This window comes from Lampris incognitus, chromosome 13 (genome assembly GCF_029633865.1).
Source record: "Lampris incognitus isolate fLamInc1 chromosome 13, fLamInc1.hap2, whole genome shotgun sequence".
Classification (NCBI taxonomy): Eukaryota; Metazoa; Chordata; class Actinopteri; order Lampriformes; family Lampridae; genus Lampris; species Lampris incognitus.
In genome coordinates, this window is record NC_079223.1 from 8,024,379 (window position 1) to 8,052,268 (window position 27,890).

At 47.3% G+C, this 27,890-nt stretch overlaps 3 protein-coding genes across 3 annotated transcripts in view; 1 reads left to right on the forward strand and 2 right to left on the reverse strand.

Annotated features, from left to right (window-relative positions):
- Window positions 1-10,248: 10,248 nt before the first annotated feature.
- LOC130122799 (zinc finger CCCH domain-containing protein 6) lies at window positions 10,249-18,808 on the reverse strand. The gene is made up of 12 exons (XM_056291825.1): window positions 18,404-18,808; window positions 16,001-16,232; window positions 15,716-15,838; window positions 15,378-15,627; window positions 14,444-14,586; window positions 14,051-14,179; window positions 13,799-13,913; window positions 13,562-13,671; window positions 13,219-13,451; window positions 12,669-13,108; window positions 11,875-12,093; window positions 10,249-11,783 (listed from the first exon to the last, which is right to left on the reverse strand). Exons 1-12 carry the CDS (start codon window positions 18,487-18,489, stop codon window positions 10,255-10,257), a joined length of 3,609 nt encoding a protein of 1,202 aa, XP_056147800.1. The 5' UTR covers window positions 18,490-18,808; the 3' UTR covers window positions 10,249-10,254.
- A 260-nt stretch (window positions 18,809-19,068) lies between these two features.
- LOC130123131 (fibulin-7) overlaps window positions 19,069-27,890 on the forward strand; it is a 17,892-nt gene continuing 9,070 nt past the window's right edge. Inside the window, exons 1-2 of the mRNA XM_056292258.1 lie at window positions 19,069-19,908; window positions 21,839-22,001. Of these exons, the coding sequence (XP_056148233.1) occupies window positions 19,663-19,908; window positions 21,839-22,001 (409 nt within the window). The 5' untranslated portion in view covers window positions 19,069-19,662. The remainder of the gene's footprint in view (window positions 19,909-21,838; window positions 22,002-27,890) is intronic.
- The window catches only part of tmem87b (transmembrane protein 87B), a 29,855-nt gene continuing 27,034 nt past the window's right edge, over window positions 25,070-27,890 (reverse strand). The window contains exon 20 of the transcript XR_008811258.1: window positions 25,070-25,788. The gene's annotated coding sequence lies outside the window, so the exon portion shown is untranslated. The remainder of the gene's footprint in view (window positions 25,789-27,890) is intronic.

Genomic DNA, 27,890 nt, shown 5'->3' on the forward strand with positions numbered 1-27,890 from the left:
CAGGTGATCACTGAGAATAACTTTATATTGATTTGCAGTGACCCTTGCAAGGAGTGGGCAACATGATCCAGAAAGGGCCGGTGTGGGTGCAGGTCTTGGTTCCGACCAAGCAGTTACACACCTGATTCTATTAGGCAACTGAAAGTCTTTGCAAAGCACCTTGATTTGTAGACTCAGGCGTGTAACTGCTTGGTCGGAACAGAGACCTGCACCCACACCAGCCCTTTCTGGATCATGTTGCCCATCCCTGCAGGGGAACAAGTGGGACCCTAACCATGCCAGGAAAATGCCCCCTACAGCGTAACAGAGCCCCCCCCCCAACACGACCCCTCTCTGTAGGGGTCAAGCATTCAGGTTTTTCCGTTAATTTGTCAGTCCAGTGGCGGCTGGTCCTAAAAAAATGTGGGGGGGGGCGCAATTTACCTTGGTGCAGCACACCTGCCAGCTGCTTTAATGTCCACACAGTCACGGAGTTATTAAGAAGGACAATGTGGCCTATAGATGTTATCAGGGCTCGTAGACGGTGGATGATTGACAGTCGAGACGAGGCGTCGTGGTGGGTGTGAACATGATTGACAGCCACGAGAGTTGTCCAATCACATCAGATCAAAAAACATTAAAACTACCAATTCGCTGCCAACAAAAGTGGGAGTGTCTGGGAGAACTGAAGAAACCAATCAGACAGCAGCCTCAGGTCACCTGCTCGCCACAGGTCTGAGGGCTTACATAAGGTAGGTATGGTTTGGCCGGCGCCCCTCACCCAGGAAGTATATGTATTCAGACAGGAAGTATATGTATTCAGACTGAAAGTATATGTATTCACCCAGGAAGTATATGTATTCAACCAGGAAGTATATATATTCAGACAGGAAGTATGTGTATTCAGACTGAAAGTATATGTATTCAGACAGGAAGTATGTGTTTTCAGACAGGAAGTATATGTATTCAGACTGAAAGTATATGTATTCACCCAGGAAGTATATGTATTCAACCAGGAAGTATATATATTCAGACAGGAAGTATGTGTATTCAGACAGGAAGTATATGTATTCAGACTGAAAGTATATGTATTCAGACAGGAAGTATGTGTTTTCAGACAGGAAGTATATGTATTCAGACTGGAAGTATATGTATTCACCCAGGAAGTATATGTATTCAACCAGGAAGTATATATATTCAGACAGGAAGTATGTGTATTCAGACAGGAAGTATATGTATTCAGACTGAAAGTATATGTATTCAGACAGGAAGCATGTGTTTTCAGACAGGAAGTGTATGTATTCAGACTGAAAGTATATGTATTCAGACAGGAAGTATGTGTATTCAGACAGGAAGTATATGTATTCAGACTGGAAGTATATGTATTCACCCAGGAAGTATATGTATTCACCCAGGAAGTATATGTATTCAGACAGAAACCAACCAAATACCATTTGAACCAACATTCAATGCTGCTGACAGGCGCTCACAGACTGAAAAACGCCTTTATTTCATCATTATTTGCGTCATACAACTACATTATATTCAACACGTTAAGTAGATTTTTATCTCTTGACGTCTGAGGAGGGCGGCGCCCCAGCGTCCTGCACCGGCCAGCCGCCGGAGGCCTGTGTGTAACATCAACAGGCCTCCGGCGGGGTTACGTGTCAGTCAGCTGACACCGGTCGCCGTGTAAACGCAGATATCAGGTGACCCGGGGCTTCCCCGCGAGCGCGTTGAATAATGGATGACGCGCAACAAGCGCGCCGCGTGAAACCACAACGCCGCTCCCTGCCTTTGTGTTCGGCAGCCTGCGGGTATCGGCCTGCCAGCGATGGCTTCGCTTTTCGACCGTGGCCTGATGAAGACGGTGGCGCTGGAGCAGGTGGTGGCTCCGCTCGCCTGCCACCTGTGCCACCTGGTGCTGCTGTGCGAGGACGGGCCGCGGCGGGCCGAGCGGCTCGGCCGGCTGGAGGACGCGGCGGCGGCGGCGGCCCGGGCCACCGGCAACATGGCGGCGGCGGCCTGCAGGTAAGTCCGCGGGGGGCGGGGGCGGGGGCGAGGGGGGGGTCCGGTTGGGCTTTTTTCTTTTTTTTTCTTACTTTATTGATACTTCAAATACATTCAAACAGAGCAAAATAGAGACACACGAGACGCCACAAAAACAATAGATTGAAGATAAAAAAACAATAAAAACACAAAAGAGAAAATGATAAAAAAATAAATAAAAATAACAGAAAATAAATAAAGAAATAAAGGCGAGATCATATTTTATGTAAACAGATGTAAACTACTAATAAGACACGTTAGCCCCTAGCTAACGGGCTAACGGGTCTGACCCTTTAGCCGAGCGGTTAGCGACGTCGCCTTGTGGTGCAGTACACCTCATACGAATCCCGCACCGGTCAAGAAAATAACCGGTCACATTGGTGGCAGCGGCGGGATCCGGAAGTGTGCAGATCCTCAGAAGTCTCTTCGGAGCGCGGGAAGAACAAAGGGCGAGGGCGCGCTTCCGGGAGAGGGTGACGACTGTAAACTACTAATAAGACACGTTAGCCCCTAGTTAACGGGTCTGACCCTTTAGCCGAGCGGTTAGTGACGTCGCCTTGTGGTGCGGTACATCTCGTATCGAATCCCGCACCGGGCAAGAAAATAACCGGTTACACAGATAAGTCCGGTTGGGGCTCCAACAGGACACGGCAGACGACCGACGTCCGCGCACCGCCGCAGGGCTGCCGCGCTTCCGGGAAAACCTGGAAGTTTACAGACGCGTTTTCCGGTCACGGAAAACAGGTGGAAAAATATGGATATCGGGTCCAGGGAAAAAAAAAAATTTTTGTAACCGAGTTCGTGAAAAAGACGATGAGTTATAAAACTTTATATTTTTTCGTGTAGTTTGTAGCCGAGCGCGCGTATTTCTGCGCCATATTTGATGGCCGCCGAGACGGCACATGGTGGTCCAGGTCTGGTGGGCGACACCAGCGAGCGGCCGACATTTACAGACGGTTTAGAAACTGCTGAGGCTTCTTCTGATAGCGAATACCGAACAAAATCACTGTCCGTGGGCAACCGCAAGCCACGTGGACGGTGTCGCATGAAAAGTCCCGGAAAACGAGTTTGATTGAAATGTCACTGAGTTATGGGGATGAACAGCGGGCTCTGTCTGCTTCCAGGCACATCTCGGAGACCGAGGACGAGGTGGTGCAGCGGGACTTGTCCTCCCTGCTGGAGTCGGTGACGGTGTCCGGACAACACGTCTTACTGGCTGCTCAGAAACTCAGCATCCAGCCCACCTTGGCTGAACATAGGGAGGAACTTATCACCGCTACACAACATGTCTTTCTGGGGGTGGTCAAAGTAGGCCACGGTTGATTTTGCTTTTCGTCTGGTCTCGAAAATCTGATGCAAAAAAAGAAACGTTATAGAATTGTTGACTTGTGTGGGAATACACGTTTCCCCGCAGCAGGCAAAAGCACAGCAAGTCGCTGTACATCGTAGAGCTGCTCTACTTGCATAGAAATAGGAAAATGACCCAATGCATAAAATGCATGTCTGAAATTTTACATCTTATATACTGTATCTGTAATGGCACATGATAATAGTAATAGCACGACACTACTTGTCAGTTGTAAGCTAGAAAAAAAAGGGGCAATTCAGTCATTGTCTTTGATACCGGCACATTCATAATTCTGCCCATTAAGTGTAGCTTGCTATAACATAGCAGAAGGTGAGTCCAATTAAACTCCTCTTGTCTTGCTCCTGCCTATGGGAGACCACAGTGAATGAATGGTCTCTGGTCACAGCAAAGTCGTATATGACACCGTTTCTGTCATATGAGGACGTATGAGTGACAGGAGATGAGATGTAGCATCTGATCCTGAGTAAATGTTTGAGAAACAATGCAGAAGGGATATTTGACATCAAATCAACTTAAACACACCATATGTGTTTACTATGTACTCTCATTACAATTTAACGAATAATACCTAAATATAAAACAAACAAATATACTTGAATTCACAAATGTTTACTGAATTTGCATACAAACTAGAGTTTGTATGCTTAAAATCTTTTAGTATTAGTCCAGTTATGTGAGACGTTGTTCTGGTAAATTTTTAAAAACAAAGCAGAATGATGTAAAAAATAAAAAAGAGGAGTTTGAGAAAAATTTCAGTTGACAGTAGCACGTTATTCATCTGTGTGTTCTCAAGGTCCTATTAGTGGAAGATGACGCAACTGTCAGGAGAATATTGGCAGCTGCTGACGGGGTCTTGAAGAGTCTCTCCGAGTTGGGTTCTTCCCTGGATATCAGTTCGCTGCTCAAATTCTTCCAGGTGTTTTCTGAGGCTCTGCTTCTCTTCAAAAATCTGACAGTGGAGAGGGCAAATTCCTTACAGGATCCTGGCCAAAGAAAACGTCTACTCGACTCTCTGGAAACCTTGGGCAAGTGTATCTCCATGCTGCACACCGCAATGTACACAACCATCAAACACCCTGTGAGTGAGCAGGCCCAAGCAGCCAAGAAATACATTGTGGACAAGGTGGAGGGCACGGTCGCTGACATCATCGCTACAGTCAAGAACGAATGCTGCGGAGGATCCCCCGGTCCAAGTGGGTATTACACCCAGAGACGTAATGATCTGTTAGAGCTACTTGCCAATTGCTCTGTGTCCTCGCTCCAACACAGCAGCTTAGACAGCATAGTGCGAGATCTTGTCTTCCACTGTATGGTGGTGGCAAACACTTCTCGCAGAGAGTTTCAGCAAAAGGTGGTAGGTCACTGTCAACATGTCTTGCAGTTGTGGTCAGAGATAACAAAGGTTTTGAAGTTTTCAAAGGATCCAGCTCGTCCGAAGGATTATCTGGAGAACGTTTGTATTTCCTTAACACAGCATATACAAATGCTTGACAGAGACTTGATGACAACTGTAATCTATCAGGTCTTGGATGTATTTCTTACAGCGTCATCAACATTCGAAGAATTGGTGAGTGTGACGAGACGAGTCCTGGATGCAGTAACTCCAGAGGTGGATCTGGACTATGTCCAACCTCTGCTGGAAGACTTAATATCTCACACTGACAGAATTGTCCAGATTGCAAGTTTTATCTCTGCTGTGGCTGTTGATGCAAAGAGTCTAGAGAATGTGGAAAACTCACGCACCTGCCTCACAAGGCTCAGGGCCGGGATCGCATCTCTGTCCCTGGAGCTGGGTGATAATTCACCACAAACCATTCAAAGTCTCCAGGAGCTTTGTGAGAGATGGGCAGAGGAGACTAGCCAGCTACAAGATGCTCTGAGTGATGTCATGGATGTTAGGGACTTCACCAGTGTAGCTATTCAAGAGATAGTCAGAGACCGGGATGGATGTGACGCTGCATACAAGGAGCAGAACTTTAAACTATTTTATGAGCATGCCAACAACCTTATCTGTCATATGAGGCAGGTGATCCACTCAGTCAAGAGGCACTTGGACCGGAGCGATGACCCCATCTACAGGAATGGCCTCCTGGTCCTGTTGAAACAGGCTCAGTCATCCCAAACCAAACTGACTGGGTCAGTCCGAGACATACTTGCTGGCTCCAGTCTAAACGTGGAGGTATACTCTTTCTTTTCTGATGATGTTTTCACAGCAATCCAGAACTTTAAAGTGCTTAGACAGGGGCTGGATGGCCAACAGCATCCTCATCTCCTCAGCCCACTGCGAGAGGATGCGCGCCAGCCTCTGGTTTCAAATTCACCTTCATCGATCAAACAGTCTGATGGACTACACTTGGATCATAAAGCTGAATGCCCTGTCGAGGAGGTTAAAGAAAGAGATCTACAAATGGACCATGGGGAGAAGCACTCGGAACGAAAAACCATGGAAGCGGTGATGGGTCATAAAAATGACAGCAATGATTTGCAGATGCCAGCTGTCTCGGACAAGCTAAAACTGATCTGTAAGCCTCTTGATTTTGAGCTATTGCCCATTTTATATGAAGTCATGGCTGTGACTAAAGGGAAAGATGTGACAGTCCTGAACCAAGCCTGTACAGGTGTTCTTGAATTGTCAAACTGTTACGCTCAAGCTGCAAAGGAGGCCTCATCTATATTTGATGATGTGGATGGTGAGACACTGGGTAACTTCAGGGCAGAGCTGGTGTCACTGACACCCCTTCTTGTCCAGACTGCTCAGGAGACTGCTATGAGCTCAGCGACGGGCACAGAGAGCGTCTGCAAATACAGCACAATGTTTTCAGACCTGATAAACAACATCCGGAAGATCCTGATGCCAGTGGCTGGAAGCTGGTATCAAGCTATTCACACTATGCTTGCCAACCAACCGACTATGTTAGCCGCTGTTGTGCAGCAACTCAGCCAAGTAACGAGTTTGTGCGGTGACGTGGTCCAGCTCTTGACATCTTCCGACATAACGAATCAAAATGACAGTCAGGAGAGTTTCACTGCGTTACACAGCAAATTAAATAAAGCCCAGAACAACACGAGGCATCTCTCAGAGCTCTGCAGCTCTTCCGAAGGTCAAGCGGCTCGACTAGAGGCACCGTGTATGCTGTGGGCCGTGTCAGTTCAGATTTTGTTAAATTCTTTGGATAAGATTTTAGGCACATCAACTGCGATGAGGCAGATGAGCCCCAAAAAGAAACTATCAGCATTGTATGAGAACTCTCTACGCATTCAGGAGGCAGCAAGACTGACCAGTCTGAACTGTAAAAGTACCTATAAAGTGAAACAATATGCACAATTTCAAGATGAACTGAAAACGTTCACCGAGAACTACCTACGGATGGCTGAGGATTTCAGTTTAACACCAAGTGTTCTGCAACTCGCAAAGTCAGAATTCTTTCAAAGAAAACTTTTGATCAAAACCAGAGTACTGTCTGGTCATTTGGGCAAAGCAAATAAGGACTATGTGACTTCGATTCGAAATATTTTTAATGTTGCCTATTTGGCAGTCAAACACCCTTGGGAGGACAATAATACAGTTGCTGAACAGTTTGAAAATGCAGCACAAACACTGCTTGAAAATGTTAAAGCTGCAACTAAAAGTGTTGAAGATTGCCTCAACTACATCCGAGACCCTCGCTCTCGCTCCAACCTGAGGTCAATCAACGATCACCTGGCCTTTCAGATCTCTGATATAGTAAGCAGAGCTCAGCTTATGGTGGAGACTCGGTGTATTAGCGACACCCTAAGCCTTGAAGTCCAGACACAGTGCTGGTCAGCCAAGGCTCACTTTGTGGTGGAGGAGATCAATAAGGTCGATGGACTTCACCAAGCAGCCAAAGAGCGCATCAAGGCCAGTCTACAGGGCAGGGCCCCTGAAGAGATTGAAACCAGACTGACAGCAATCCCTACAACTTTAAAACAGGGGCAATTTCCAACTGTGACCACCTTGATGCCCATGCAAACCAGCCATAGGCCTACAGAACATGCAGGAGCTACAGAGCATGCTACAGAACACGCAGGAGCTACAGAGCATGCAGGAGCTACTCGTATACCCATACCTACTGTGCCCATACATGAAGCGGACCTGGAAAAACATGTGGGTATCTCAGCCATACGGAGTTTTCCACAGTTAAAATTTCAGTGTTGATTTTGCATTTTACACTAAATTCATCTCTACATCATTCTTTACAGGATGGATTCAAGTCTATTGCTCGGAGAGAGGCCTCTTCCCTCGCCTATACTTCATTGTTTCTAAAGCAAGAAACTGACAGCTGGGATCCCCAGGACAACCGCATTGTCCAGGTGACCAGGAAGATGGCTGACAAGATATACTACATGACTCAATACCTGAGGAAGAAAGGACCGATACCGGTGAAGACTGCTAGATGTCATCGTACTGTGTGGCCTGTATACTTACCACACTGTGTTTACTCACATCACCTTGAACTCATTGATTTCTCTGTTTCAGAATAAAGATGCATTTTCTGACACAGCTAAGGAGGTGATCTCAAACTGTCAATCAATCACCCAGTTTGTCAGAGTCATTGCCAGCCACTGTCTGGACAAACGGTGCACAGTGGAGCTTTCCCTCATCGTCGAGCAGATTCTCACCATCACTAACCAGCTCAATATCCTCTCCTGGTATCAATATGGACCTCCTCCAAAATTGTTTTCCTAACTAAAATATGATGAAACTAGTATAATCAACATCAATAGCTTTTAAAAAATTTCAATTTTGTTATTGTCATTCAGTGTCAATGCCGTGACGCCTGGATGTAAATCCTCGGATGAGATCCTGGTGAAGAATGCACAGAATCTACTGCAGACAGTATTGATGGGAGTCCGGGCGGCAGAGACGGCCTGCATTAAGGTACTCATGAAGATTATTAATGATGCAGTAACATTTTGGATCATCTGCAATGTCATTAAATCATCTACATCTTAGATTAAGGTCACTCATGCTCTGTTGTTTGGATGCTCTATTTATTAAGATTCCCCTTTTACACCAGGGTCTGAGACAACCGGAGCCGGATTCAGACGGTGCAGAGGCTGCGGCCTTGTGTTTCCAATGGAGGAGGAACCTGCAGATCCACCGGGCCCAGCAGAAATCCAACCCCGAAACAGACGACCTGGGTCTCAGGAAGACCTCCCCCCGTCCTGTCGCACCCAGTCTGGCCCCACCAATCCACCCACAAGAGAGCTACAAATGACTACTGCCCACTTTTAACTTCTCCTAGTGTGATAATCCATCCAGTGGTGGTAATAATGTGATGCTTTCTTGATCCCTGTGGGGGATTTCTCATGTCAGTGCTCCTGCTTCCTTCCACAGTCAGCATGCAGGGTCAGCCACAGCGCAGACAGCCTGCAGCTGGTAGGGATTCACTATCTTTGTTTAAGGAGCCTTTAGGGAGTCTGAATGGCCGGTTCCATTTTGCATCAGAGCAGATATTTGACCTCGTGCATACCATGCAGCTGCAGCTCCTGCACACTGCAGAAGAGAGAAATCCACTTTGTTTCAGAGTAAAATGGACAATATTTCTTCTCTTTTTATTTCATATATGTATATAGAATAAAGGCATTTAAAATGGGATGGGGATTATTAGTGTTCCTTATAATGTACTTGAACCGTATTTAACAACCCTAACCACCACACCGACGGCCTTAATGAAGCGGTAATCCATCACAACAACAACAAAACACTGCATACGTGATATAAAATAAGCACTTCAAATGTGACTGGGCACAATAAAAAAAAGCACATAGCTTAGTATCTCTTAAACAAGGGCAGCACTGCACATAGATATATACCGAATCAAACTAACTATAAAATATTTCACAGGAGGAGGATTCCCCCCCTCGTAGCACACGTAGTGATCCAATATGACTCATGAACAGTCGACAATCAATACTGACAGTTCAGGTTCAACATTGAGTGATATTCTCACGAAACCAAACAAAAAAGAAAACATGGCCATTCTAGTAACATATATACCAACATCGTAACGTAGACACTACTTCAGTTATCTGTGGAGGACACTGGGCTTCTCAGAAAGCAGCTTGTTCTTCATAACTATCAACAATAAGAACTGGAAAAATATAACACCTGTGAGACCCTAGTGACTTTTGAGCAATTCGTGACAGTTCACCGAAGCATATATATATAGGTGAGTGTAGTAAAAAAATTTAAATGTGTCACAAAACTGCTTCAGACCATTGAGAAATCCCTTATCACAAAAGTGAATAGTAGCATAAAAGTCATAACAAAACAAAAAAACATTTTTAAATCAATTCTCAAATACAAAATTCATGAAGGATAAAAGCTACGGTTGGAGACTTTTCTGTCACTCTGTGGTATTTCCATATGGCATGAGATATATTCTATACTCGCAGACTTGACAGATGGAGTTGAGCTAAAGTTACTGACCTAACAAGTTATTTACTTAAGGAAATAACTTCTTAGTCCATACCAAATATCGCAAAACTTCATCGTATCGTTCCGATTTTTCAGTTTCTTCGGAATATACCAAATATGTTCAGAATAAATGACAACAAAGGCCTTAACACACTTATACTTTCACATAGACGTTATGCTCAGAGGAACTACACACTGAGTCTGTGCTTATATCCAGCATTTTAACCCTGTCAAACTGACAGCAGTGAAGAACATTACAAAGGTGTGCCGGATAGCATGTGATTCTACTGGGGATTACTTTACATACAGTTTTATATACAGAAATAAATAGATTTTTGTAAAGGTCAATAAAGATTCAACGATATGCCTTTTCACTATACATTTGTGTACATTTCTCTTTTGCCGTGTCACAGTGTTACTGACAGAAAGGAGAGGCAGTGGGATCAAAGGTCTTGAACACATCCTTCAATGGCCTATCGTCTGCCTCCTCCTCCAACACATGTTCCTCCTGCTTTGGTTCCTCGACTTCCATGCCTTCCTCCTTCGGCTCCCTCTTCTCTTGCTCCTCCTCTTGTAGCCCCGCAGAGCCCTGCCCCCCTGGTTTGGCCTGCCTGGGGTCAGTGTACTGGGGTCGGATGAGCCCAGCGAGTGCCTGAATGGGGAGGTTATGCACTGCGGGGGGATTGACTGGTGAAACAGGCAGCACTGCGGGCATGCTGGGAGCTGCCAATGGAGGCTGACTGGGGGATCCATCTGAAGCACTGTCAACAATTTTTGCCTCTTCTGATGAGCCTCTTCGCTGTGTTGGTGACAGTGAGGATGGTGGGGTACTCTCTTTCTTCGGGTGTTTCAGGATTCCTGCCTTTTTACGAGGCTCTGCCTGGTCCTTCTGGGCCTGTTCAGCCTGATTACGTGGATCGTACAAGCTGATACCCCCTAGTATCGTTGTGGGACTCTCCAACCCTACCCCAGATGAGGCCAGACGAGGGGCATATGGGGGCAGCCTCTCAGGTTCAGGCTTGGCTCGGGCGGTATTCGGGGAGGAACCAGCACTGGCTCTCTGCAGCCTGGGGTCGACAACACCTCCAAGAGAGGAGACCTCCTTCGGTACTGGCAGCTTAGAGTCCAGACTTCCCGTACGTTTGAGTCTAGGATCCATGGCCTTGTGCTGGCGTAAGGGGTCAAGAGGTCTCTCTGTCGAAGATCGAGACTCCAGAGTCCTGGCGGGCAATCGACCCACACCCTCCTTCAGACGCGCAGCCGCCAGCCTTGGGTCGATGGGTGGTGGAGTTGTGACTGGAGGATCCTCGGCCAGATTTGTACGGTTCATCTGAGCGTCTGCAATAAGGGGCGGGAGGGGCAAGTTGATGGAGTGTTCCTGTTTAGGGACCAGGAGAGGGATGAGATCCTCAGGGGCCCATACCACTGTCTGAGCAAAGGCTGGTCTCTGCAGTAGGATGTCCACCCGGATGTGGCTGAACTGTTTTAGCTGGCAACGTGGGTCTCGCAGCACTACACCAGGGCTGGGATCCAGAGGGATCAGGGCAGCTCTATCCCTGAGCTCACGCTCTCCTTCCTCATCCTCCTCCCCAGTAGGAGGCTTATGAGAAACTGGTGGGTTCTGGTGACGATAGGAGCTTGGCTCCGCAGGTCTCCCCTTCCTGGGGTCCCTGGGGAGTCGCGGGTCCACGGCTCCATCTGGCTCTTTCCTCAAGTCTGGGGGTCGCTGTCGTGGGTCCACCTTCATGCGCGGGTCACTGGGTGGTGCTCTCTCCTTCAGCAGCCTTGGGTCATCCAGGGCAGGAGCTGCTGTGATGGGTTGGGGGGGCTTGGACTGACACGGTTGTCCCTGGTGCATCTCATTCTGCTTACTGAGAGATTTCAGGATGGATGAGACGCAGTTCCCACCCTCCTCATCACTGGAGTACCAGTTTGTAGTTTCATCTGTAAAAAAAAGTTGGTGTTTTGATAGTGTTCTTCCTGAAGGAACTCTTGCATGGCATCAGCTATGTTTTTAACAAATGCTCACACTCACCTGGGTTTACATTCGTTTCATCCTGGCCCTCCAACCGCTGCAGCTCGTTCCCCTGCTGCTGTGGCAGCTGCTGCTGTTGTTGTTGGGGAAGCAGTTGCTGCTGCTGCTGGGTCAGGTGTAAAAAGAGAGCTTTCTGCACTGCTGGTGGTAAAGACTGCACCTGTGAGTCTGCACCCATCTGCTGTTGAAGGTTCTGAATGAAGGCCAGACTGGGATCAACTACAATAAGGAAAAGACAGGGAGAGACATAAAACAGATGAATTATTAATCTATTGCAACGTTAAAACGACACTATGCAAGTTTGGGACTACAGCGCCCCTTAATGGCTTCTAAAGGTATAACCAAAGCTGTTGTGGCACAGAGTAACAAAGGCTTGATGCCATAACATCTTGTCTACCTACCACCATTTATTAACCCTATTCAAACCTATTGAAGACACATTAGTGATCGTCTCTCCTTAGTGCGTGAATATACGTGACGACAAGAAAATTGAGGCTTTAGCAACAAAACTACTCGGTGTGTTGACTGCCCAGTGGATGCAATTTGTTCTGTATAAACTCATGTCTTAACTCAAGGTAGTTTATGGCGGTATAAAGAAGACGTTTAGGCATCAAAAATGTGTTATTGTATGCAACTGCAGAAGTACAACAGACAACAAACGCCGCTACTGTGCCAATCCTGCGTAGTGTACCTTTAATGAAAATGAAAATGTGATTTTCTGGGTAATGATTAGTTTTAGTTTACTTTCTCAATTAGTGTTATTTCTATTGCTATAGTATTCATGTGATACTAACCTCCTTGACCCATGGCCTGGGTTCTGAGGATATTGCTAAAGAATTCTACCGGGTTCTGACCCAAAGATGGAAAAGGGAAGAGACTCTGTAGCATCTGCAGATCCGGCACAGGAGGGAACGGAGGCCTTTGCATGTTCATCTGGGGGTTGATATTGGGTCGGTTCCCATGAAAGGGTGGGGGCTGCCTAGGCAGAGGAGGGGACTGCATTGGAAATCCATGTGGTGGTGGTTGTCCTGGGGGACTCTGTGGCATGGGTGGGCCTGTCGGGTGACCCATAGGACCAGGTGGACCAGGTGGACCAGGTGACCCAGGTGGGGGAACAGAAGGCACACTGAGACCTGAAGGCATCACATTTCCACTCTGTGTGTCCTCTGGGCCAGCACTATACTGGTTGGTGCCTTCTCCCTGAAACTGGGTTCCAGGGGGGAAGTTTGTGCCACTGAAAAAAAACCAAAAAACCAAAAAACAATTATCTAATCAGATCAACTGAGGAAAAGACCCAAACATTCAATAAAAGTTTCATCAGGGATTATTTGCCAGCTTGGTTACCTAAAAGCAATCTTTTGTACCAGGTCATCTGTAGGCTGAACCTTGATTTCAAACAGAGACGGGATCTTCTTTCCACCTTGACCAGAGGCTCCATCTGGTGGGCTGTTTTGGCCAGGGGTTGGTAGCAGCCCCACCCCTGGAGGAGGCTTTGGTAGTGGGGCAATGCCCTGCTTCCTCAGGTCCTCAAGCTCCAATTCATCCTCGTGGGCATTCTCCTCCTCGGTACTTATTATCTGCGAGAGAGCAGAGTATAACGACACATTTTTAATATCAGAGTCAAACCATTATCGGGTGATGTCTGTGCTGTTAAACATCTGATGGGACACACATTACTTTGCTTTACCTTATCGAGCAGCTCTTTGGTTACATCGGTCAAAGCCTCATGGGAGAATTTGCAGTTGTCTCCCTGATAACATTTCGCTCCTGTATGGAAGAACTTGCAAGGATATTCATGTGCAAGCAGAGGTTAAGGAGCAGTTGGCGTACTGAGACTGAAATGGTGTTTTGGCATTTCGGTGGATTAGGATTACTTAACGACACATTTAGACAGTTCATACGTGTGGCTGCCACTGAAGGATATTGTGCATGTAAATGCAATTCTCTCCTTTACTGCAGTATCCTTGGAGGTAGAATTTACAGAGCTCCTTTTTCTTATCTGGCACAACAAGCTCATGTTCAAACTTACACTGTTCCCCCTAAGTGGAGAAAAAGTTAAAAGTCAATTAGTAAACTCCTGATGAGGAAGCACGTCATCATGAGAATCATTATTATTGTAGGATCAATATTCACATGTTATTATGCAAGACTCAAATGCATTAGTGAGTGACGGTACCTTGATGCATCGACCCTCGAGGAAATATTTGCAGATGTATCTGCCATTGTGTTCAACCGTGTGTTGATTGATGAACTCCTTGCTCATTATGGGGCGTTTCTTCTGGAAACCAGGAGAACCTTTTCCGTCCTACGCCGAAGAAAGAAAAATGTCTTGAGCTCAGATCGTTTTCTTCTACTGATAACATTAGTACATAGCCCAACAGCCAAAAAAAAATAAATTAGGGCTTTCCTTTACGGTATCATTGTTTTAATACAGGTAGGTGTCAATGAAGACCCATGATTAAAAGCTATTTTAAGGGTTATTTAACTTGTTATCCACATTGCACTCAGTCAACAACTAATCAGATCCAGTTTAGCTCACGGGCCCATCATTGTAATAGACCAGACTTACTGGTGTCATCCCGTCCCCGCCCAGCTCTCCTCCTCGACCTCTTCCTCGTCCTCCCCAGCCTTTCCCCTTGAGCTTCTTATTCTTATTGAGCATCCCACGTCCTCTGCCTGGTCCGCCCCCTCTGCCTCGTCCCCTCTGCCCGACTGCGGGAGACAACTTGGTTAAAGTGTTTATAATTCAATCACTGGTTAAACACTGTGTTGAAGGCCGTTCACACCAAGCCTCATGCACAGGAATGTCATACGAGCATTGTCAAAAGATGGCAGACAGAACAAAGTGGGTTAAGAGCTGAAGATTTATACAAGGGAGGCAGAGTTTGGCCTGGCTCTCAACCCTGAATGTGACAAAGGTCGATTTGCAGGGTTGACCAACCCCAAGTGGATGCTTTCACAGAGACGGTGCGTCCAGTGTGAAAGGGTAATTACATTTGTGATATAGAAATAGAGAACATTCAATCAAAGGTAACACAATGAATCGCATAAGGTATAAAACTCAATCATCAGTCAAGTTAAAAGACTACTGGAAGAATGCCAAATGAAATCCATCCGTCCATCCATTATCCAAACCGCTTATCCTGCTGTCAGGGTCACGGGGATGCTGGAGCCTATCCCAGCAGTCATTGGGCTGCAGGCAGGGAGACACCCTGGACAGGCCACCCAGCCATCTCAGGGCCCACATACACACATTCAAACCTAGGGACAATTTAGTACGGCCGATTCACCTGACCTACATGTCTTTGGACTGTGGGAGGAAACTGGAGCACCCGGAGGAAACCCACACAGACATGGAGAGAACATGCAAACTCCACACACAGGACGACCCCCAAGGTTGGACTACCCCAGGGTTCGACCCCAGGACCTTCTTACTGCGAGGCGACCGCGCTAACCACTGCGCCGCCGCAAATAAGATATCAAATACAAATATGCAATCATACACGGATGCTTCTGCAGCCCCCTCATGTTGGCCCTCTTCATCTGCTCCTTAGCGTGGCGTCCCCTGCCCTGACCGGCAGAGGACGAGTCTTTCGAGTGCTGATACTCTGACATCTCGTCCATGTAGTCGTCCTGTTCTTCCTCGTAGTCATACTTGTCGTCACTGTAATCGCTGTACTTGTCAAAGTCGCTGCCCTTGTGTTGCGGCGACCTCTGCGAATTGCCGTGCCCGCCCTTCGAATCCCGACCGTGCTGGAAAGTTGAGAGTTGGAGAGCAGCGTCACATATTACTCACGCTAACTATTCACATTCAAATCCAACACCTCTGTTGGGAACTCACCTGGGAGGGCTGTCCGTTGGACTCTCTGTTAGATCCCTGGCCCTTCCTGTTTTTGGTCCTCTCTGGACGGTCATAGTCCGAGTCATAGCTATCAGTGCTGGAGCTGCTGGAGGGAGAGTGGTGCTGACAAGAGAAACAGAGGAGCCACTTAAAAACAAGCGGGCTGTAAAAAAGAAGAACTGCATCAAAGCATAAAAGCAAACACGATATCGGCCTACAACGCTCTCGTGTCATTTCCAGTCGGGATAATGATTTGCCGAGTGATAGTAACTTAACCATTCTTACTTTTTGTCTGTCACGCCTCCTCCTTTTGGTCCTCTTTTTTTCTCGTGTCTTTTTGTATCTTTTCCTGGAGTGCCTGTGGGTCTTGTCAGCTCTGTCTTTACCTTTATCCTTTTCTTTCTCCTTCTGCAGCTCCTTTACCCTGTCCTCATGCACCTCTTGGGGTTCTTTGCCTTCCTCCTCAATCCCGATTCCCTCGTCGTCTATTTCTCCGTCTTCCAGTTCGCCGTCCTCTCTGTAGAGAGAAAGACACAGTGCGTGGCGTTTGTCAGGAGTAATTAAACGTCTCTCTGGTCAGGTGAGCGAGAACGCCATTAGTTACAAGTACCCACAACTACTTGGGGTCAGACTTTGTTTAGAAACCGTTTTTAAATCGTGTTAGTGGTTTACCGAGTTTACTCCCTCTTACCCATTTATGAAAAATTACTATGATTCCTGCCATTTAGGTCTCTACAGAGCCTGTCCAGAATTAAAATATCCCCGACAGTTTTTCAAGGCCATGCATTCATCTCATGCTAGCAAGTGTTCGTTGTTATGATGAGGGAACCGCGTTAGATTTTTCCATCATAGGCAAATGAAAATACCTCTGCAGAGAAAAACAGGCTATTTGCCATTGAGCTGCAGCACATAATCTTGGCTTGGTGTAAGTAGGGCCGTAGCTTGTTTTGGGTAAATATGTGTTATTCGGGTCGCAAAACAGCAAGACTCGACTGAATTTCAGTGACAGTGGTGCACTTTACATACTGAAGTTGATGGAATATTGTTTACGTCCATTTGGCTTCAGAAATGAAGATCATGTTGAACCTCACTAAAGGGGCTGTTACACAAGAAAGAGAACCAGTGTTTGACTTGATACCAGGAGGTAGTTGTTAGCGTCCAACACTGGAGGCTGGGGTTCAACGCACGTACTGCTAAGAGACACAAACGTCTGTCACCGAGATGACAAGGAGGTCAGTATATTCTTAGACACAACCCCGAAGGAACTGTGACTTTCTCTAAAATATGCTAGTGTAGTTTCGACACCTATTTAAGTCCATAAAGATTTTCAAATACATTTTGATAAATGTTTTCAAAAAAATTCTGGGATATGACTGAACCGATGTAGGCAGAAATCACTTAAAGTAGCATGCTGCTTCTGCAGATCTTAACATGTTTAAAGCAGGGATTGGGAAGGTATGTCAAACTAATTAGTTGCAATGTTAATGGGTAAGTTAACAGAAAATGTGATGGTTAAAAGTCAAGAATTGCATGCTTTAGCAGCGACTGGTCCAAGTTAAAAATGATTGAACTTGGGGCGACGGTCATTCAAACGTTCAACATAGAAACGAACAGTTCCTCGCAGATGGTCCGAAAAGGACACCCTGAAAAGAAATCAAAACAGAATACATCATGCAAAAGTATACCCCTTAAAATTGCGTCCGAAAGGAGCGATAGTCCATGCAAAAAATCACACACTGTCGTGACGCGATGAACCACCCTCTCTGCTACCCTCCTTGGTAATGGCTTTATGAAACCGTAATGACTCCAGCTATTATAGAAGAAGAATGGGGTACATAGCAAGGTCTAACACAAACACCATGAAATGGGATCACCGCACATATTCCCTGACCTAAAACCTCTGCAGAACCCGGCCCCGAGCCGCCACACCACGCAAAAACTGCATCCCTTAGGCAGGTAGCAGGTTTATGAAGATCTGACACACAAAACAAAAGGTTTGTCAAATATCTTACTCTAACTTTAAGAAGTCTTGACCTTTTGCAGACCCCCCCCTAGAAGCTTGGTTAACGCAAGGTTTATATGCAACAAAAAAAAAAGGAAAGACAACGTCACTGGGAGCAGACTGAGACACGGACGGTGCAGACTAACCACAAGGGCACACGGACGTGGTTTACTTGAAGCTCAGCCAAAACTCGGTTTAGGCAAACAAACTCAACGTTGTGACCAGCCAGTTCTGCAAGGTGCTCGACAGGGGCAGTCAAGTGCCAAGGTGGGCGTGGCGTTACCACATCGCGGTCATTAGCATAACGTCCTGCGGATCGCAACAATGAAGCCACGGACCCGTTCCTGTTTCCCACGGAACAACGACGAGGCTCTCGCTATGTTTTGCGCGGAAATGATCGTGAATTGCGGCGATGGGACACAGCAATCTAGCCTACTTGGACAGCGTCATTCCATTGCACCAAAAAGGCATGCAAAGATTTGTTGGGGAGAGGGGGGGGGTAGTAAAAAAAAATAATAAAAAATTAAAAAAATAAAAAAAAACCTGAAAATGTTTGTCTTGCAATTAATGATTGGAAGAAGAAGAAGGAAAAAATAAATAACGAAACGAAATCACAAGCATGTAGACCCACAGCACTGAAACGCACAAATGAGCGTATTAAGAATTGCATAAGATTGTTACTCGACCTTTCATCCCCTGCAAGCTCAGAGTCTGTCATGTTTTTGTCAAGAACAGGGGTGGGGGGACTGGAAACAAGGCTCACAGAAGCCATTGGAAACGGATCTGCCTCCCTTCTCCGGTACAAGAGTGAATGACTCAATCACTCAAGGAGACGTTGGGTTGTGAGAGATGCTGGAAAATTTCAGACTGGAAAAAACTCACGGTGTTACATGTCTCGACAGGGAGACAGTAAACAGACACTCTCCTCTTTCATGTCAATGACGTTTTAACTCAGTGAACACAGCTTGACACCCCGCTTTGCTAATGTCCCGTCGGTGGAGAGCTGCCATGGTGAAATAGAGGAGACGGAGGGAGAAACACACAGAAATGTGACCATTTTCGTTGATATCAGCATCTTCCTGGGCACTTTCAACAGGGACATCATCACAAAATGGCTTCTGCGGTCTGTAGAACGTCCCCCTGTAACGTATTCGTCCACGTATTTATCGTCCTATCAGGATCGATCTAACGTGGACGGAGCTAAACCTCGTCGGCGATTGGTCGACGCGTCGCGTCGGGTTCCGCCCACGGAGGTGGGCGGCGCTGCCTATTGGTTCCAGTAGCTGCCGGTTACTTTTTAACCGCCCTCGACTATAAAGTGTATAAGACGTTCAGCTTTGACGTCGCGGGCGTGAATAGCGCTGCTCATAGGCGGGCGCGTCGCGGCGTTATAGCGCCTTTACATGAGCATAACGCCGAAGAGACGCCCTCCGTGCCGCGGTCCGATAGCGCCGTCTTTTGCGGGTCGGCGCCGCACGCCCCGTCCCACTTCCGCCGCTCGCCTCCAGGTGTCGCTGCGGATCTAAAAACGACCGAGCCGCGTCTGCAGCGGGCGTTAATAATGACGTCACAACAAATCCATCATAAAGACGCCGTGAAGGAGGTAAACTAAACAAAACGCAACACAACAGATGGATGAGTGAATGGAGGCAACGCAGCGGACGCTGGGAAAATAGTCCAAAATGAAGAAGAAACACGCCATAAAATCACTTTTTACACCCTATGGCCCCAAACTTGCCATCGACCACTTCCGTCGGCGCGGACTCGCGCTAAGACACGCGCGCGAAACAGGGGGGGCCGCGAGCAGGACGAGTGACTCGGCGTCCCGGTGGGAGGGGCTACTACTTCTGGGAAGTCTGTGCACATCCGAAGGCAACGCGTGCGGACAAGGGGCCGCGCGTCTCTGTGACACGCGCGCGCGCGCGCACGCACACGCGCACACCTGATGAGCATCTTCTCCATCCCGACTCCAGTATTCGCTCTTGACGCCGGAGGAGCGCGCCGACGTCCCTGTGGATTTCCGACCGCGACACCCGAAGGAGGTCTTCCACAGATCCCGAAGGACACCGACGAGGACGTTGTTGTCTCATGGTCTAAGTTACAGAGGGGGGACATGGCACTGTCGCTTCAACGCAGCTATCTGTTTCTGCTGTCTCTGGCAGCGGTGCACAGCTGTCACGGCGCTGCTCAGGTTGGTGGTCTCTGCCGTGTTGAACTAGTGCAACAAGTGTATCCGGACCGCGGCGCGCTCCCGGGGCCACTTCGCCCACCGAGGAGGCTGTATTTCGGTCGTTTGGGTTACTATGTTGCGGGGGGGGGGACGGGACTCTGAGGGTTACTATGTTGCGGGGGGACTCTGATCTAACAAACTGAAGTTTGTCATGGGAATTTACACTTACTCCTATTTCTGCACGAATTTGTGTGAAACTCAACCTCTCTCTCTCTCTCTCTCTCTCTCTCTCTCTCTCTCTCTCTCTCTCTCTCTCTCAAACACAGAGAAGTGCCAAACAATGGATTATATGTGTGTTTTCTGTGTCCTCTAACATTTTATTTCGCTAGATTAGCACATTGCTCAGTATATATCAGGGGTCCCCAATTACTTTTCATGGCGGGCCACTTTTAGGGCCACTTTTAAAACCACAGGCCACTCAACCTCCAGCAGCATGTTGTTCGTCAGTTTGTTTCGGTGTCGATACGTTGCGGGTATTATAATTTAAACAGAGATTTTTCATCTATTTTTCGATATATTACTAGTCTTACTTTTACTAAGAAATTAATTATTTTTTTCTTTTTTTTGGTAGGGAAATAAAAAAATTCTGGCATTTCTCCAAAAATTCTCGCGGACCATAAATCAACCCGTCACGGGCCGGACGTAGCCCGCGGGCCGCTTATTGGGGACCCCTGGTATATATGGATGAGGCAGCCGCTGATCCCAGTTGTCAGCTGGGGAAAGGCTTGTGCTCTGACACAGCCTCTTACACTTTCCACCTCAGCAATGACAGGGTACCTTCTGGGTTTGGGCTTGTTTTTTTGGGGGGGGGGGTTTTGCAACAAAAAAAAAGGGAAAAAAGTTTTATTGTACCATCTGGATATGAGTCTTCTCATTGTCTTGTCAGCTGGTGGCATTTCCCCTTTGCCCGCGGCATGTGAAGAGGAGCAAACACTGCTCCGACTGATAGACAGGACCAGACTGGGCAACAGGAATTTCTATCTTAGATCCTCGTCTTGTTATTACTGCGAAAATCCCCCCGAAACACCTGCACACGAATCTGCAGGACCCCCCCCCCTCCCCAAAAAACCCCAGCTTAATGCACTTTTCTCTAAGGATTGGAGGCCCCATCTCTCAGGGACTTTGGGAACGGCTTCTTTTTTTGGGGGGGGTGGGGGGGGGTTTGGAGACTCTGCTATCAAATAAGTGCTCGTGCTAGTTCAACTACAAGGCATGTCCTCTCAGGACTTGTTAACCAATGTGCCTTGCCATGCAAAATATACAGGGGGGTGGGGTTGGGGGTGGGGTGGGGGGACCAACATTTTGGATGTCTCATGCTGACATCTGCCAAACAGCTTTTGTCCAGCTGCCTCTGCCACTGGAGTGAGGGTAGCAAGTGAAAGGGGGGGGGGTTGTTGCAGGGATGCAGGGTACAACATCTCACATTTGACTGCCGTTTGGTCTATACTGGGAAGCCGTTAAACCACGCTTTTAAGGGGACAACCGAGCCGACGGCGAGAAATCCTAACGTGTAAATTAATAACGAAGGCTCGGCCATCGCGCCAGAGACAGATGTCAGTGCTGGGAATGTAATTTATTTTTTTGGATGTCAGGGAACACTGAAGTCATGTCAGTCCCGCAGCCATAACCGCCATTTACCAACCAGAGAGCTGGACTTTGCTTTGATTACATCAGTCTGTACAGCTGCATTTTATGTGGTTCGACTCCCGTCTTTCATATAACCGTTGCTGAGGTAATGTGTGTGGTTTGTGTCTGAGCTCTTTTTCTTTTTTCTTCTTCTCTGTATGGTAAAGTAATAGCATTTTAAATAGTTTTACATGAACTCCTTTTTTCTTTTTTCTTTTTTCTAACCGTTCTTCGCTCTTGTTTACTCCCTGAACTTGACTCACAGAGCTGCATGGATAAGCACCAGGTGGTTGGGGTGCTTCGTCAGATGGAGAAGTTTCTGAAGGGCCAGGAAATCCGCTTCACAGAGGGCATCCGCATCATGAAATCCAAGCTGGCCACACTTCAGAACTCCGTCTCAAAGTTACCTCAAGCCGACCAGTCGGCCGGTGAGTAAAGCACCCTCGTCCTCCTCCTCCTCCTCCTCCTCGTCATCACCTCGGTCTCACCTTGTAGTCAGCCGAGACCAAGTTCAGGCCAAGTCTTCGGGGGGGGGGGGTCTAAAACTTTGAGGCAGCGAGTCCAACTCAAGCCTCATGGGACTAAGCCCAATCCACATTACCGCTGGAAATATTTGCTAGTTTGTGTTTCCTTCAAATAATCAAAACATTTACCCAGACTTGTAGTTGAGGTTGCTGAAAAGAATGACACCATACGAGTGGGGCGAGATGTTTTTCATGTGGTAAGTCGGGGCAAAATGGTCAGATTGGGCGTAGACGCCATGACTCTGACTGTAATAGTTCACCATCATGGGGAAAGTGGAAATCTTATTTCACTGTAATATTTATTCAGGTGTTTTTTTTCCCTCCGCCAAAGAAAGAATGTTTCACATTCCAAGTTCCCAGCGTTTCATCAGACTTACACATTAATTGTAATAATTATAATAATAATTATTATTATTATTATAATAAGCCTAGAAAGAAATTAGTTCAGATTTCACTTCCTTGATCTTTCTGATCTCACGTTTGAGATCAAAAAGCAAATTTAAGTCTTGTACTCGACTGTTTTTGAATGACTATCACGACTCCACCCTGCCCTACAGCTGCTGCTTCTTCTTCCTCCTCCTCCTCTTTCTCCTGCTTCGTCTTCTTCCTTCTTCTTCTTCAACTTCAAAGTTTTCTGGAGTCAAACCAATGATATTCATGTCTTCCTCCAAAACCAGAGAGCCGCTATGTAGAAGAGCAGCACCTCGCCAGAGGGACTGACGACAGAAAGCTCAAACCGAGGCTAAAGTTGTGGTAGTTTGCGTTAATCCTTGGTTTTCACAACGACAACTCGTTGTTACAGACGGATCATCTATGCGTTGGCGGTACTGAGAGTTAAAGGCACCATTTGCACTTTCCCAAATGCCCTTGAGCAAGACACGGAAGTTTTCCCATTTGTAGGGATGCTCTTCCGTTGCCCACCTTGGACTCCCAGTTTCTCACATCCTGTACATCCACCACACGTCCGTCCATCTTGGGGGCGAGATCCTCCTCTGTTGCTCCCCCTGGGGTTTCTTCCTATTTCTCTCTCCCTGTTAAAGGTTGTTTTGTTGTTAGGGAGTTGTTCCTCACCTGATGAGAGGGTCTAAGGACGGCTTGTGATATTGGGCTACACAAATAAAACTGACGTGACTATACATTCAACTAGTGACGTCATGGGGCACTCAAAACTTGAACTTTAAATTCTTTTATTATCTATTATTAAGTTAAAAAGATGCATAACAGTGGGGTTTTTTTATTGCCCCCCCTCTCTTTTTCTCCCCAATTGTATCCGGCCAATTACCCTATTTTCCAAGCCGTCCTTCGCTGCTCCACCCCCTCTGCTGATCCGGGGAGGGCTGCAGACTACCACATGCCTCCTCCCATATATGTGGAGTCACCAGCTGCTTCCTTTCACCTGACAGTGAGGAGTTTCACCAGGGGGACGTAGCGCATGGGAGGATCACACTATTCCCCCCAGTTCCTCCTCCCCCTTGAACAGGTGCCCCGACCGACCAGAGGAGGCGCTAGTGCCGCGACCAGGACACATACCCACATCCGGCTTCCCACCCACAGACACGGCCAATTGTTTCTGTAGGGACGCTCGACCAAGCCGGAGGTAACACGGGGATTCGAACCGGTGATCCCCGTGTTGGTAGGCAACGGAATAGACCGCCACGCCACTCGGGCGCCCCACATAATAGAGTTTTGGGGAAGTTGTGGAATAGAGACCCAGTTGATGTTAAAGAAAAGGAATTGAGATTACATCCAGACGGTGTTAAGGCTTAAACTGGCCTCTGGTGTCCGTGTTCTAATGTGGACCGTGCAAGATGGCCAACGACGTGGGCGGGTACGGGGTTATCATCGCAGCCATTCACACACTAAAATACTGAACTCACGTCCCTGACGTGTGCAGTAGTAACTACGTATAGGTGTAGTGAGGCAGGTCTGTCTGGATCCCCTCAGATTTGTCGTCTTCCAACTCGTCTTGATGTCACGCGGTGTCTCCGTCTCCCCACGCTACACTAAACTGTTTTCATAATCCGATTCCTGCTAAAAAAAAATCCCCATTGTCCCCAAGCTAAGCGTTGGCCCCAGCCGGCAGTTGTTTAACCGGCCTGTTGTTGTGACGGTGAGGACGTCGACACTTGTGGAGATTTGACATAACCAGCACCATGACGGGATAATAACACACAAAATAGGTTTAGCTTTTCTGAAACACGTAAACTGGAGGTGAAACTACGCAATAGGTGATGGATGTTGAGCCTTCAAGTCCGTTATGTCCCATTTACCGTCTGATTTCTCAGTGTTTATGTGGATTAGGTCTGTCTGGATGATTTAACAGGGGATGGGTGTACTGGTACCAGTACGGTAGCCTTCAGAAAACACGCTAAATCACCCCGCCTGTGATCCTTCCTGTTAACATGAAGATCAGAGGAGGACACGTGGAGCACAGCTCCTCGGGCATGAGGAGAAAAGCTCAGCGTTACGTTTGTAAATCTTAACTTTTAACCGAGACACTAAAATATGAGCGTATCGAGAGCGTCCAGCGATGTGGACTTTGATTTTGTGAATCGGTGACAGCCGTGAAGAGATTCAGAGAGTAAAGGATGGCTCCGCGCTGCCATTATGGAATAATAGACTCATCCAGCAGAGCGAGGTCCTCTCATTTACACAGCTGAGCGCTGACAGCCGACTCGAGGGGAAGTGGAATTGTGTTACTTGGCAGGAGACACTGAAGCCAATGGATATTTGTTGGTGAAGGACCAACGCTTTGTGGACAGTTCTTGGCAGGGAAGGAAGAAGCTGATCCTCTACATTCACTGGAATAGCGGCTGTGCAAAACTAAACAGATAACACTGAAAATAGTCCCGTCCCGTTCTATAACAGTCCCTATTTGTACCACATGAGCACTATCCAAGTGATGTAGTCTCAAAGAAACCCTTTTTCTTTTTTGCCGTGATTATAGCCACTTTATTTTCTAGGTGCTCGATTTTATTTCTCCTCTGTGCGTTGCAGACACTTTGCGATTTGTCGGTCAACCGTACAAGGCCGCCCAGTGTCCGAGATCAGGGATCAGGAACAATTTATTGTCATTTCTATCGTGTACTTGTGTACGCAGAAGAAACCAAATTTCGTTTCACCCAGCCCACAGCAGTGCAGCACAAAAAATCAAAACGCACATCCCAAATTTCCCAAAAACGACACCACCAAAAGCATACAAAAACAGAGAACGAAGGAAAAAAAAACACAAACAGTTAGCAACACAATCTACTCGGTACAACACAGTCCAAAAATTCCACTGTCCTGAGAACTCCAGCCAGGATGACTGACCTGCCGGTCTGCATGGGCTAGCAGTTAGCTTAGCCTGCCCCGCTTCCCCGTCCTGTCAGACCGCCCTTGGCGCTTCCTCTTTGGGCGCAGCTCCAGGCAGGGCCGTGATCCCTGGGCCCACAGGACGCAGCAGACCAGGCTCCCCCAGCCGATCCATCTCTAGCTCTCCCAGCCAGACACTTTCGACACACATCCCCCGCACTCCACATGACAACACAAACGCAGATGCAGACAAAAACCCTGCACAGTCGACACTAGGCGAGGCCGCCACCAGACCACCTCGGTGTTTCCTCTCAGGTGCAGCTCCGGGCAGGGCCACGGTCCCTGGGCCTACAGGGGCAGCAGGCCAAGCTCTCCCAGCCGATCCAACGCCAGCTGTCTTGGCCATTAAACGAAAAGAAAATATCGAAGATCAAAATAAAAACTTCACACGATGACTTAGAAGTAGACGTAGACGTGGACGTAGACGTGGACGAAGACACTGAGTAGTCGGGACTGGGTGAGGCCGCCATCTTCCCACAAGATTATGTATAACTTAATAAATATTGCTAGAAAACTGATGAAACAAATATGGAAATCCTTGAGCCATGCAATGAACAACACATTCACAAGATGCTTTAGCTTAACGTGACATCATCGTCACAATGAAAGCGAATGAGAACTAAGCGCTACATTAGCTACCTGCTAACAGACCCCTTAATCCTGCAGGGTAGCGATGGGTTTTAACAGACACAAGACAGATACATCTGGTGTATAAGAGTCAAGAAAGATATGGCACTTTTCATATCCACATGCTGTGTGAGCCCACATCACGTCTGTCCCCGTACACTAGACATGACTATGTACTGATGTCCCCGTACACTAGACTGACATGACTATGTACCGATGTCCCCGTACACCAGACTGACATGACTACGTACCGATGTCCCCGTACACTAGACTGACATGACTACGTACCGATGTCCCCGTACACTAGACTGACACTGACTATGTACTGATGTCCCTGTACACTAGACTGACACTGACTATGCATCGATGTCCCCGTACACTAGACTGACACTGACTATGTACCGATGTCCCCGTACACTAGACTGACATGACTATGTACCGATGTCCCCTTACACTAGACTGACACTGACTATGTACCGATGTCCCCTTACACTAGACTGACACTGACTATGTACCGATGTCCTCGTACACTAGACTGACACTGACTATGTACTGATGTCCCCGTACACTAGACTGACATGACTATGTACTGATGTCCCCGTACACTAGACTGACATGACTATGCACCGATGTCCCCGTACACTAGACTGACATGACTATGTACTGATGTCCCCGTACACTAGACTGACATGACTACGTACCGATGTCCCCTTACACTAGACTGACACTATGTACCGATGTCCCCGTACACTAGACTGACATGACTACGTACTGATGTCCCTGTACACTAGACTGACACTGACTATGTACCGATGTCCCCGTACACTAGACTGACACTGACTACGTACGATGTCCCCCATACACTAGACTGACATGACTATGTACCGATGTCCCCGTACACTAGACTGACATGACTACGTACCGATGTCCCCGTACACTAGACTGACATGACTATGTACCGATGTCCCCTTACACTAGACTGACATGACTATGTACCGATGTCCCCGTACACTAGACTGACATGACTATGTACCGATGTCCCCGTACACTAGACTGACATGACTATGTACCGATGTCCCCGTACACTAGACTGACATGACTACGTACCGATGTCCCCTTACACTAGACTGACATGACTATGTACCGATGTCCCCTTACACTAGACTGACATGACTATGTACTGATGTCCCCGTACACTAGACTGACATGACTATGTACCGATGTCCCCTTACACTAGACTGACATGACTATGTACCGATGTCCCCTTACACTAGACTGACATGACTACGTACCGATGTCCCCGTACACTAGACTGACATGACTATGCACCGAGGTCCACGTACACTAGACTGACATGGCTATGTACCGATGTCCCCTTACACTAGACTGACATGACTATGTACCGATGTCCCCTTACACTAGACTGACACTGACTATGTACCGATGTCCTCGTACACTAGACTGACATGACTACGTACTGATGTCCCTGTACACTAGACTGACACTGACTATGCACCGATGTCCCCGTACACTAGACTGACACTGACTATGTACTGATGTCCCCGTACACTAGACTGACTTGACTATGTACTGATGTCCTCGTACACTAGACTGACATGACTACGTACCGATGTCCCCGTACACTAGACTGACATGACTATGTACTGATGTCCCATACACTAGACTGACATGACTATGTACTGATGTCCCCTTACACTAGACTGACACTGACTACGTACCGATGTCCCCGTACACTAGACTGACATGACTACGTACTGATGTCCCCTTACCACTAGACTGACATGACTGTGT

What these genes read in the sequence shown, in the direction of transcription:
- LOC130122799 (XM_056291825.1), bottom strand. Translation starts at nt 18,489, where the DNA reads ATGGCTTCTGTGAGCCTTGTTTCCAGTCCCCCCACCCCTGTTCTTGAC. An exon ending in CCAGGCCATGGGTCAAGGAG is followed by an intron (nt 12,094 to 12,668) that starts GTTAGTATCACA and finishes TCCTTATTGTAG; the next exon opens with TTGATCCCAGTCTGGCCTTC. An exon ending in TGAAACGAATGTAAACCCAG is followed by an intron (nt 11,784 to 11,874) that starts GTGAGTGTGAGC and finishes TTTTTTTTACAG; the next exon opens with ATGAAACTACAAACTGGTAC.